Here is a 13498-nt window from a genome sequence, read left to right as displayed (position 1 = left end):
CTGTACACAAGCATCCATGTCAGCAAAATGTCTAACCTAGTGTAAGTGTGCAAGTTACACAGTAGATACAGAATAGTAAGGTACAATAACTGTACAAGACCAAAAGGAAGCTTTAAAGAAGTTATTTTCCAGAGGAGTTGCATCACCCTATTTCAATATAACACATTTTTTAAAAAAATCACAAAAGAGGGATTTATTCAACAAATGATCCTTTAAAAGAATAAAATCTAAAGAATACTGTGCAACCCACTTAAACATGTATTATAGCCACATCCCCTCATTTAACCATTTTTAAGGGGCATTAAGCCATTCAATACCAAAATCTTCACTAATATTCATTAGGTTATTAATACCAGTTACTGCTATTTACACTTATTTCCCTCATTTATTAGCAGCAAGAATTCCAGTTAATTAAGCTGAAATGTTTATTGCACTGGAGTATATGAACAATACGTTTACAGCTTAACAAACACCATAGAAAAGCTTAGATATTAACTCATTACAAGCCATGTATTTTTTCACAGCTATTCATGTTATTCTTTTTTTAAACAGGACAAAACTAGAGCATATATGAAACAAAAAGTAAAACAAAACCCACTGCCTTTCTGCCCCTGCATGGGTTTTAAAAAAATGACATCTCTTTCCAAGATGTCTCAGTAGTGTAAACACGGAAGTTTAACTAATTTGATCAAATAACTATGGACTCAGGTTAAAATGAATTGTTCATTTTTTCCATTTAGGTCATTCCTGAAATTGCTATGATTGGTCAGTGTAGTGTTAGGCTTGCAGCCCAGAAAAAGCTGCTATATATTTGTACAGCACAAACAGTGTGGTAGGTGCTCTACAGACACTTATCTTCATAAGGTTCCCTGACCTAAAGAGTTTCTAATCTAAATAACATAATTACTGTTGATTTGGGACATAAGGATATTAATAATATGGGTGCATTTATCAGGATTGTTAAATATATGCAGGGTAGCCAGATATAAAAGGGGAAAAATGGATGCATGCCTCTGTTTTTTAACTGAGAGAACAAAGAGGAATGGTTTCACATAATGCGTACTATAGGTCCTTGGGCAATAGGGTCTACTATTTTATAAAACATGGTAAAAATGTGGCAGATTATTACAAAATGTATTATCCAAAGAGTAAACCAGAATTTGAAAAGTTATAGCACCACCTATTTATGTTGGTGTAGTAGACAGTAAGTTAATTTCATTGGCATTCAGGAGTCCTGACCCAATAGGGAACTATTATTAGCAAAAATTAAAGAATTCCCTTAATCTGTTCTTGAAGTACTGAACAAATACTAGTCCGTTATCATATCACTGTTTTCCAAGATGCAGTAAAGTACATTAAGCCAGCAGATTTCCAGAATTATAGTTTTGCATTCTCTTCACAGGGAGTCCTGTCCACTTACTTTCTTCATTTTGTGGGGATAAGATAGGTGTTTGTATGAGGAAGAGAAGGGAAATTGGTTGAGAATCACCAAGACTTCACTAAAGAATAAACAATTTGTATCTAACACTATTCTGTCAAAACCACTAATAACCACAAATCGAAAGACTGGACCATAAAATAATCCCAGCCAGACAAATATACCAATCTACTGTACAACACAAACTGATGACAAAGGGAGCAATTATTAATTGTGATTAATAAAAAATACTAGGCAATGGAAATTTAGAAAAGACAGAACTCACCTGCAAATGTGAACAGTCTGCGGTAAAAACAATATATGGAAAGTATTAAAGAGTTCCAATGGCAATGTATACCAGAGTTGATTTACTATTCTTCTCTGTGTAAAAGATGATTTTGGTATTTCTTTTTCCTCTTATGGGCCAAACACAATGTTCAAGTCTGTTTCCTCTTTTGTCACAAATTTCATTCTGTCCCTTATGTATCTTTATGCCCAATGCCTGGCACGCTAGCAAATAGGAATGAACCCCAAAGGAGGCCTAAGACGTAGAACAAGCCACATAGGAGGAGCCAGTGAATAGACCTCAGCTTTTCCAATCACATTTCCCAGCATGGGTCAGCCTCCCCCCACATACTTCCCCATTTCCTCAGCAGCTAGAATCGTACAAATGCACATATATACATTCATGTCTGTTGGAAGGGAACAAGACAAGAAGTGATCAGAAGCAGACTAGTCACTGGATGGAATAATGGCCTTCCACCAAGCAATCTATTTTGAGAAGGACACACACATCTTGTCCTCAAGAACTGGACCAAGAAATCCACATTTCCATTAAGCGGGTGATCCACAGTGTGGAGGAAGCATCAGTGAGAACACCATAAATGGGGCCAGGCAGTTTCGCATTTCTTTCAGATCATCACATGGATGTGTGCAGATTTCCCAAATACAAAACTCGAGATTCTTGTTAAATTTTCCATTGTATTTCCAGTGTATTCTGTCTATTCTTTTACAGTGACCATAACGCATCTTTAAAAAAATCCTTTATTTTTCCTGTGAGGATGGCAGTACGCAAGAAAGAATACACAAAACTGATTAATTAGTGATACGAAAAAAAGGTAACAAAATATTTTTGGCCATAATTTAGAAAAGGTAGGTTCTATAAAATCTGAGTTTAGGCAGTATGCCCTGGTTCGTTACTTGTGGAGGCAGGTAGCATGAGGAGTCTTCTTTTAGGTCCTTGATACCCTTAGTAGACCACGGATGCGTCTGACAAGTGCTTGAATGAAAGTATAGCGTGACCGGACTTTCGAGTATAACCCTTCAATATCAAGGAGCTTCTTCTGCAGAGATTCACCAAAGTTGTTGGTGGCTTCAATCTGAAGCTGAGGAAGAGAAGAAATTTGGTGAAATGGACAGTGGTGTCTAGTCCTCTTGTTAAAGGAGGTCTTTTCATCATTAATCACCACCAATCACCCTTACCCATGCCACACCCCCTTCCATTGCTTCAAGCCCCCTCTTAGAAGAATATAAATATGGCCGGGAGGAGGAAATCTAGTTTGGCAAATATTAAACAGATCCTTATGTTTGTCAATCTGAATCATACACTGGAAAGTATTTCTGTGGAGGGTTTTCTGGTGAAGTACTTAACATTTTAAAACACATGTATATGTTTTGACTTTAAAAATACTACTTGTGTGCTGCAATCTAAGCACATGCATGTTTGGCAAATCAGAGTCTTAGTGTTATATAACTTGACTTCTTAAATTAAGGAATTGTAGTAGAGATTTGCCCTTACAGGCAAAATTCTCAATATATGTTACAAGCTATATAACAAAAATCTATGTATTGAAAAACATGTTTTGTTATTACTGATGGAAAAGGCTATTTTTAAAAAGAGCTGAATTCTAGACATTGTAGGACGTTATTGTATATATTCTCTTGAGTGGTTGGGTATAGCCACAAAAGCGTATGCACCTTATTTTACAACTCTTGTATACTGTTAATCGTGATTGAAACGAAAAGTGTTTAATTTCCTTATTTGCACACAAACATCAAGGCTTTATGTTCACATAGTTCTGAGAACAGATCATTAGTTAACCTATGCTGGTTTTGCTAGCTGTACCTCCAAAGAGCACAAATTATTTTAGGTTCTACATAAGCAGTGGCAATTTCTTAGCTACATCAGTCAACTCCCCTTTCTCTCTCTTTACTATGGTCCATCTGCAGCTGACCAAAAATGAACAGCTGCAGCAACACACAAAACTAGGAACCCTGTCTTCAATACACATCTTTCAAGCACAACTGACAATTTATTTCAGAAGCAAATTATTAAACAGCTGCAGTTTATTAGTCTAATTTACAAGAGAATAAGAAAAATATTTTTTTCAGTAATTTGGACCTTGGTATTTCATTTGCAATGTTCTAGATTTTGTGCATTAACATGGCTGTGTGCAGGATTCAAAAATACATGTATAGCTGTGCAACTGATATCTTTTGAAAAATCGTGTTACAGCCTATTTGTAGTTCAACTAAGCATTTAGCAGCTAGGTATCGCAGATCACTCCTAAACATGGAAGCTATAGACAGACTGCTGACAATAACTGCATGTTAGCAACACATCAGGTATGCTGTAATTAAGAATATTTTATCTGCTGCATCTCACCTGATCTATGTCATGCTGGCTCACTCGATTCTTCCCATTTCTGAAATCCAAGTTAGGCTCCAAACTGAAGGAATCTTGGAATAAAATTCACAAATTTAAATTCTTAATTCCACCTGCTGGTGAATACCATATATGTGCAGGTATGAAGCAAGATTAACACAACAAATGCCTATTTTGTACATAACAGAAAGTTAAACAAGGATGAAGAGAAAAATCACAATTGATCTTTCTTGACCTATTGATGAATTCTCTCTCAACCATTAGTGTAGTAACTTCATATAGCCCTGGATTACACAACATGGCATGGTCAACAACAATAACCTCCCCGTATTATCTTTCCTTCCCTGACTTTTTTCCCTTCCTCACCAAATCCACTGGTGAGTTAATACTGTATCAAGTTAAAAATACTTTTCTAAAACAAATGTCCTTACATCTGTTCTTAATATCACCTTGAATTATTACATTTGAAAACATTTTTAAAAATATGTAATTTACTTTTCACCATTATTACTTGTTTACTTTTTCAATTTCACTCAGTTTGACCAACAGAAACAAGACTTGTTTCTAGACAAAACTCATTTTTTACTTCTCATCCACTACTACAATGCAGCAATATTTGGGCTGCAAATACTGCATGGGTATGTTTAAATCCAAACAAAAACCTTTTATTACAAACAAATTAGTCAAACATTATTAATGTTAAGTTTTGTAAAAATCTATTTTAGAAAACCTAAATTTTGATGTTCAATCTCTTGATATTGCCAGATATTTTTATGTTTAATTTACAAACTAATGTAAAGGCACCTTGGGGTTTGAGAAATGTTACCTTGTAGCCTTCTGCTCTTAAATGGAGTCCTGAAGGCCAGCAGCGAATCTTGGGAATCAGTAGGGGTGCAATGCAATAGATAGTATTCCAGGTGACGCCAAAGAATAAAGAGGCATGTTTCTATGATATCTGTAGACATGCTCAGTGAAGGAAACTAAAGTTAATTTATGCTGATTTTAGATTGTAGCCCTTTTAGAGGTTTCAAAAGAAAGCTCTGATGTTGCAAAACTTCCATGCATGTTTAACTCCATGCACGTGAGTAGTGATTGCAATCGGCCTATTCATATGGGTAAAGTTAAGCATGTGTTTGCAAGACTGGGGACCAAGGTGTCTGTTTCTTGGGGACTGAAATGACTCTGATAGACAGCTCCTAGTTGCCACGGCCCTCCATTTTTTGCACAACAGCAGTTCCAAGTTACTCACATGGCTTGTACATCCTGACAGCATGCTTGGTGGACCCATACACTTGATTCTTTACTGTTACCTGCTTCCAGCTCTAAGAGCTTTGTTATTCAGCTGTATTTCCACTTCACCACAATGGAGGAGAATCACCAGCCTAATCACGTCAATTAACTTTATTTGTTGTTGATTTCTGTGGAGATGATGCTATGTTACTATTGACTTTCTTTCAGAGCTGCTACCACAACTAGAAAATAAATGTTTACATGCTGAGCGTAGAGAAACATGTGCCTCCTCTCAACTGATTTAATCATCAATATCTGAATATTTTCTTTCCTAAGATTGGCATTTTTTAAAGTGGCCTGAAACCCAATTGCCTGCTAGGCAATAAAGCAAACTACTCCCATTTCTCAGCCAACTTTTTCAATTTTTCTGGAGTGTCATCACTGGAGCGGTCATAATTCCAAAAGGATACAGGAACATAGGGAAAGCAACTTGGCCCGATTATTTATCAGTTTCACCAGACGCCGCCTTGCCAAAACGTATTTTTGGGCAGTAGAAATTTTGTCTACTCCAGCTGGCATCACTGACTGACACAGCTATGGCAAGAAGAAAAGATGCACAAAGATTCAACATTATGTAGCAAACCAGAACAAAGTGTTAAAAGTCAAGAAAATACCCACAACAGCCTTGTAGAATTTTGTCTCCTGGGAAAGTTCTCTCTCTCTTCTTATCCTCCCTCTCTCCCCACCCGAGTCACCACAAAAACAAATAAACCAAGTCCTACCCCACACTTTTCTGGCAAAATCTAAAGTGTTCCTTCAGGATCAAAACTATTTTATCAGTTCATGTTGGTGGAACAGCGGTCACTTATCTTCAGTTCAATTATCCCTCCCCTCTGTAACCCAATCGCTGCAGAGACTGATGGGAAACTCACACCTGTTTAATGTCTACTTATTTTGTCTGGCTGGCTAGTCACGAGACATCAGTGGTGACCAGTCTGATAAAGGTCAGCATGACATATACATTAAGAGTGACAGTAGTAATAGTTTCCAATATAATTCGCAGTAAATATCCACTCAGTACCCTCCACAAAACTTAACCTGACATTTTTTCATCCTAATATAAATGACCGCTTCCATGGCCATTTAGTTCCCACTTCGTCAACTCCAACACACCCCGACAGTAAAAAGGAATAAGTATAAGATTGTCACAGCTCCATACTACAGTTATTTCTACATTTAGTTTAATTTACAGGCAACAGATACTTCTGACTGTTCATAATGAAGTCTACAGATTCTGTTACCTCCTTTATCTCATCTGGTGGGAGCTGCTCCACATTCTGTAGCTTGTTAACATTCTGACGGTGGCTATCATAGTAACTGAAGAAATCATTAGCGTTCTGTTTCAGCAGATAGACAATGATGCCCAAGCCAGGCAGGCGCCAATATGGGACCACTGGTGCTTGTGTATCTAGGGGAGATCACCACCAAAGTTAAAACAAGTTCTCTCTGAAGCCCCCACAGCTATGCAGCTTATCCTCTACTGTTTGTCACCACCGTTGTGTCAAGGATATGTAAGTACTGGTAAACTTTATTTTGGATGTGTGGGCCACACTTATTACAAATGAGATATTAGGACAAAACTCAGTGATTTCATCTCTTGCTGACACATGGCAGGCAAGCAGACAGCTGTTAGCATTCAATTCCCCACATTTTCTTTTGTGATGAAACCTTATCATTTCTGCTTTGTGCAGAGCTCACATCCAGTCTCCCTCCCTGTTAATCAGCGGCAACAAAAAGAGCTTAACGGTGTATGCCCTACAAGGGGAAATTTCAACTGTGGTGCAAATCATTATTTCAAGCCTGGGGCAGTAGGAGCACTGGAGCTATACGTTAGCCACAAAAGATTACTTCCATGCTTTGCACAACAGCTCAGGGTTATTAAACCCTAGAATTTTGAAGTGTCCTCTGACAGTCATTCTGGGATGCTGAAAGGATAAAAAACAAATGACTTCACATAAACCCAATCCATTTATCACTCAGGCTTTCCACCATAGATCACTCTCAATAGTAAACATGCTACCTATATTTTTTCACTGAACTAACTCAGGCTTCAAAGGTCTCAAAAAGCTAATTTTTATAGTAATAGTAATTCAATACCTTTTAAGATGGCTATTCTAACAGGGAAGAGGAGAATTCTTGAAAAACATGTTCTTACACATATAAGATAATTAAATGGAAAATAAAAGTCACTGGTTGGATCAAGGCATTGGTATCAGGACAACTTAGAGATAACAGTACCATTTCTTTCTAATAGCACTGCAAAATATTTACTGCCAAGAAAAACTTAATTTGCGCTGTTGGGGTTTTGGTGTATTGTTTTAATACACTAAATTTTCCACCAGTCAATCTCATGCTACCCCCATCCCCCAATTTGTTGCAGCTTGGCACAATTAACATCTCCAATAAGTTAGAAAAGGCATGTTGCACACGTCATGAATGAGGTGTATTACCTGCTATCAGTCCAACTTTCACAATTCAGTCTCGGATACATACAAAACAAGTAAACCAGAAACTCACCCTGACGGGGTCCATCTCGGTTAGTTGACTCTGACAGACTAGGAGTGAACAGACAAACTGTGTGCTGAAAGGTGGGGGCACACTGTAACATAAGTGACTGGCAGTACTCCATTACATTTGCACAGATCTACAGAAGAGGAATCACAGCAAGTCAATACCAGTAAGACTGATGAAATATTGGGTAGACAATTAATACTATTTTCAGAACTCTTCAAATTGCATACATCAGTATGATGACTAGAAATGGCTACAAATCACCCATGCCAGATATCTCACAATTCCCAACTGATGATTTTAGCAGTGCTGTGAAGATGTAACTTTGTTCCTCAATTTCCTCACCTGTTGCATGGCCAACTCAATCTCATCCCTCTTGCTCACTCTGTCTCCCTCAGCATTGTCATCTTGCAGTTTAAACTGATTGAGTCTGTCTGAACCTCCAAACCGACTTAGAAGTCCTAAGCACTGGCGCTGTGACGGGAAGCAAACTTTGGTGAGTGTCTCCACCAGAGAGTTAAAAAATCCTTTGATATTTACAAGCAATAAAAATGATACATTTGCATTAATAATAATCTTAAGGCCCTCATTAACCCTTTACTATCCATTCTATAACACAAGAAGTGGCAATACAAATTAAGCATTTTACATCACATGCGAGTAAGTTTGTAAGCTAACCTTAAACTCATATTTACCTTAAAATGTTTAAATCACAAAGAATATAAGTTTACTTTTTGCCTGTCCTTAAATCAATTTGAAAGCAAATGGTACTTTTAGAGGGCCCCAATGGAACCCAATCTTAAATTTTGAGAAATTATCCCAATTCAGATATGTCCAGTTTAGTTAGACTGTATCCTCCAGTATGTCATCTGAAAACACACTGGAGATAAGTGTCTTCAAACCCTCCTCATGTTTTCAGTTTCCTGAAGAAGGCCCAATGTCACCAAACTGTGTTGGTTTAGATAAGAACAGACAACACTGGATTGTGATTAGCACCAACCATTTACAAATTCTAAAATGAAGATTAGATGAGAAGATACTAAACCGTGTAAATTTGAATTAACCAACCATTTCCAAGTCAAATACACTGTACATTGCATGGTTTGACAGGACGACAGTAATAACTACCCACCAGGATGGTTGTGTTCTTAGTTTAAGTAGGGCTATTATGATCATCAAATATACCTCAAACACTGAACCAGTTCCACATGGCAATTATTAAAATACACCTTAGAAATACTTATTGTTAAATACTTTTGGGGGGAGGGAGGTGTAGAGAGAAAAATAATTAAGTCTTCTTTTCTTACTTGATGACCACAGCAGCATATGGGCTAGAATACAGTACTTGCTGTCTTTTCACTCAATTTATTATAAGCATATTATTCAGGCCACCCAATTTTTAAATTAATAAAGAAATTAAATTGCCCAAAACAGGAACCCTTTCTCTGGTTTTCCAGGGGGACTCATGCTGAGGGATGCAGAAGTTGAGCACTCAGTCCCATCAGTACTACAGCAGCTGCTTACTGCTTGCAAGCCCACTTTTGGCTCATCTATGGAGTAGCAATAATCAGGGTTCAAGAGAACACATTATCTTACTCTCCTGTCCAAAAGCATTTGGTATGGCAGCCTCTTTATACAATTAGGTGAGAAAGAAGTAGTTCCTACTAGTGGAAGAAAGCAGTACAACAGCAAGGCTTCAGAGCAGAAAGTAGGGTGTGAACCCTGGATATGGGACTGTCGTTACGGATTCTAATCAAGACCTACTGCCCTGCACCATATATCTGGTTTCTCCTTAAAAGAGACAAGGAAAGAAATAAGACATTGGGTGCGTCAGACACATCAAGAGGTGGAGCTGAGGATGTCCTTGTGGTGAAAGTGGAATACTTCTGAATTACTTCATTTTGGTATTGGTCTCAAATCCCTCCTCTTTCTTCACATCTAGTAGATGAATCCTACAGATCTCTGCAGGCTCGACTGTAAAATGAAAGTCTCTAATCTAACTTTCCTTTTGTCAAAGTCTTCAATTCTTTTTTTTTTTTTTTTTTTTTGCTGGGGGAGGGGAGGAGATAAGATTCTCAATTCTTAGTTAGAGAGTAACAGATATTCGTTCTATGAGAACTGGTACAAAATTAGGATGCAATTCTCATTTAAATATGAAATTCCAAATAGACATGAGACTAAAACATAAAACTCAGTTACCTGAAATCGTCCTATATGCCCTTGTAGCTCCATTTGTGTCCCTTCGTTAATATCGATATCGAATTCACCTAACACACCTAACAAAACAGACATGAGAGGATACAATACTGGGTGTTTTTTCTTTTAATTAAAAACACTTATGGTTTAGTATTTTACATTTAACTAATAGAGCTGGTCAGAAAACGTCCATCAAAATGAAATTTTGACAAAACTTTTGCACAAACATTTTGCACAAACATTTGTGAAGAATGTGTTCAGATCTAGCTGTAGCTACTAGGATATATACGATTATGTAATTACATTATTTATTGAGTAATACTATATGCATTTTTTAAAATAAAGTTTTGGGGTGAATTTCAGCACTTATGAAAAAAATGAAGCCTTGGCAAAGAACTGGCAGTTGTTGTGCTAGTCTTTCCACATAGCTAAACCAATAAACTTCAGTTACGACCTACAGCACTGTACGGCCATTGTAATTCTAGTCATAGGCCCCTCGTGAGGAAACACTGCCAATCATGACTAAACATAGTATGGTGAATTTGGGAGGAGCCCAAATATGTCCACAAGGGTCTAGAGAAGACCACCAAACCCAGCACAATAGTGAATAGATATTTTCATGAAGGTAGATCCTCAGAGAGAGGAGGTTAGTGCACTAACCTTCAGTATCGCCCCCCCCAAAAAACTTTTTATAAATAAAAATGTAGGAAACATTAATTACCACCAACTAGGAAAAAAAATAGATTATTTTAGGCAAATAAGTTCCTGTGCCTCAGTTTTCTCAGTTGTAAAGTGGACTGGCTGAACAATCCTCTTGTATCTACCTCCCAATTGCATTGTGAAGATGAATTGTAGTAGGCTAATATTAGAACACTGAAAGCACTGTAGAAGTATTAGGTATTATTATGCAAATGCAGCAGGAAAGTCAAGCCTACATCAACATATTGTGGATTCCACATCCACTGTCAGACGAGTATAACAAAATTGGAGTTTTTGCGATTTAAGATATAACCCTACCAGGCAGAGCTGCTTTGCTGATTATTCCTGTCAGAAAGGCTAGTTCCTGAAGTGATCCTGCACTGACATCTTGACACCGCAAGATTGCCTGAATAGTATCTGAATGGGATATTAGAAACTGCAAAACCTAAACCACAGAAAGGGGGAAGGAAAACATGAGTGATGAAAAAATTGAATAGTAATCTAATAAATAAAATCAGAATTATTACTTTAAGAACTTCAGTGCAATTTCTCATATTTGTGAGAACATTATAAAGAAAATGTTACTGACAGAATATTATACATAATCTGGCAGCAAACAGTATCATCAGCCAACGTTGGACACCGAAAGATCATTCTTGGTCTCTTAGCTTACCTGTCCAGCTGCCTGCAGATGTTGTGCCATGCTGGATGTGAGGATCACCTGGCACAGCTGGAGGGCTGGGAGAAGAATCTGGCGATAGCGCTCCACAGGAGCAGGAATGAAGACAGGCGGATCTCTCATTCCAAACATTCTGAAGAGATTTAAGATGAAAGGTATCAATAGTTGAAGGAAACTGGAGGCTACAAAAACAGACAGTTTACAAGCACCCTAAAGGGTACGGAAACATCACAGTACTCAATAATAGCTCCTCAGTTAAGGCTGTTAGCTTTCCAGTATAAGGCCAATTTCACACAGATCCCTTTTTAACTTTCTCAGAAAGCTGCTTTAGATCTGAGGTTTCCCATGCATTCTCTAGCTAGAAGACAATGTTTCTTTGAAAATGTCCAGACTAATCAGATGGACTTGGTCTAGAAACAGCAGATTTGTTTTCCTCAGTTGTCCTCAGTGAAAACAAGCGGCTTCAAAAACACTCCTTTCAGGTTCCAACAGAGCTTGTAAACTCCAGCTGATATATTTAGACCTCAGTGCTTACTGAAACCCTCCTATGCCCACCCCCCACCCCCCTTTTTTTTAAGTTTCTAGCTCTTTTTGTTGCAAAGATTGCCTTGGAAATGTAAAGTGAGTATCAGGGTTGGAAATTAGTCAAGATGTTTTTTCCTAAACATACAAGTTACTCCTTTTCTTCCCCCAGCCACCTCACAACCAAAAGTTGCACATTGTGTCCCCACCCCAACAGATACTGGCCATCTGAGCTCCTGCTCCTGGTTGCTAGCACCTTAAAAATAATTAGACATACAAACTTCCTGCTGGGAAAGTTAGGCGGTGTTTAGGTTACTCTAATTAACCAATTTAACAACACTGTACAACTCCATGGAGTTCACAGAATCACAGAATATCAGGGTTGGAAGGGACCTCAGGAGGTCATCTAGTCCAACCCCCTGCTCAAAGCAGGACCAATCCCCAATTTTTGGCCCATATCCCTAAATGGCCCCCTCAAGGATTGAACTCACAACCCTGTGTTTAGCAGGCCAATGCTCAAACCACTGAGCTATCCCTCCCCCCAAGTTGCTGTGTTACATATTACGAATATCATGAAACAACTTGGAAATTAAATTTACTTCAATATTATATGTTCTGTGTGTTCTTACAGGAAGGAAGAAGAGAATGCATCAAAAACAGGCTCTAACCACCACCTTCAAACCACCTCCAATCCCTCAAAAATTAAGTCTACAATATATAGAAAAATGGTTTAAACAACACTAATTTTCGCTGCTGTAGATTTCAGCAACTTCAGCTCTAAATTAGCAGAACCTAATTTATGTTTAAAAAATTCTGGACTACTTTCCACAGAATCAGATAAGCTAGAGGGCTTTATATCCTGGAGCCAACTGGAAAGTACCATAATTTACCCCTTTATGCCTGGTAAACCGGAATTTTCCATGCCAATAAGACAGCTTGAATTTAGCTACTGAAAAGTTAAACAGAGAAAACATTTTTAACACAAGGATGAAAGACTGCAAAAGTCAGTGATTTTCGCATCCTCCAAGAATGGGTTTTATGGTCTAGCACTCAGTTAAAGGACCAATTCCATGGACACCTACCCCTGATGATGTGTCTCTGGTCGCATGTCATATACCTGACACTGTGCAAGCCTCACAATCACTCCAGACCTCAGCAACTCTAATGCCCCCTGTTGGATTTTAGCCACTCTGGTCAAGAATGCCTAGAATATAGAAGAGAACAGGGAAAAAACAGTCATGCAAACTTACAGTGAGACTCCATTTATAGGTTTCAGAGTGGTAGCCGTGTTAGTCTGTATCAGCAAAAAGAACGAGGAGTACTTGTGGCTCCTTAGAGACTAACAAATTTATCTGGGCATAAGCTTTCGTGGGCTAAAACCCACTTCATCAGATGCATGCAGTGGAAAATACAGTAGGAAGATAGACAGACAGACAGAGAACATGAAAAAATGGGGGTTGCCATACCAGTTGACAAGAAGGTGTGAGTAACAGTAGCGGACAAATTAGCAGGTGGAAAT

The 13498-nt window shown here is 38.0% G+C and overlaps 1 protein-coding gene across 3 annotated transcripts in view; it reads right to left on the bottom strand.

Annotated features, from left to right (window-relative positions):
• Positions 1-411: 411 nt before the first annotated feature.
• NUP205 (nucleoporin 205) overlaps positions 412-13498 on the bottom strand; it is a 71778-nt gene continuing 58691 nt past the window's right edge. The window contains exons 33-43 of one of the 3 annotated variants that reach the window (XM_037884183.2): positions 13062-13183; positions 11452-11590; positions 11097-11223; positions 10083-10159; positions 8229-8357; positions 7890-8016; positions 6614-6780; positions 5783-5906; positions 4909-5037; positions 4083-4162; positions 412-2802 (exon numbers count right to left, since the gene is read on the bottom strand). In XM_037884183.2, coding sequence (XP_037740111.1) covers positions 2650-2802; positions 4083-4162; positions 4909-5037; positions 5783-5906; positions 6614-6780; positions 7890-8016; positions 8229-8357; positions 10083-10159; positions 11097-11223; positions 11452-11590; positions 13062-13183 — 1374 coding nt within the window. In that variant the 3' untranslated portion in view covers positions 412-2649. The remainder of the gene's footprint in view (positions 2803-4082; positions 4163-4908; positions 5038-5782; positions 5907-6613; positions 6781-7889; positions 8017-8228; positions 8358-10082; positions 10160-11096; positions 11224-11451; positions 11591-13061; positions 13184-13498) is intronic. The other 2 variants (XM_037884191.2, XM_037884203.2) reach the window with 2 other exon arrangements.

Source organism: Chelonia mydas, chromosome 1 (genome assembly GCF_015237465.2).
Source record: "Chelonia mydas isolate rCheMyd1 chromosome 1, rCheMyd1.pri.v2, whole genome shotgun sequence".
Taxonomy (NCBI): Eukaryota; Metazoa; Chordata; order Testudines; family Cheloniidae; genus Chelonia; species Chelonia mydas.
The sequence above is the reverse complement of the archived record's forward strand: the minus strand, read 5'-3'. Positions and strand labels throughout refer to the sequence as shown.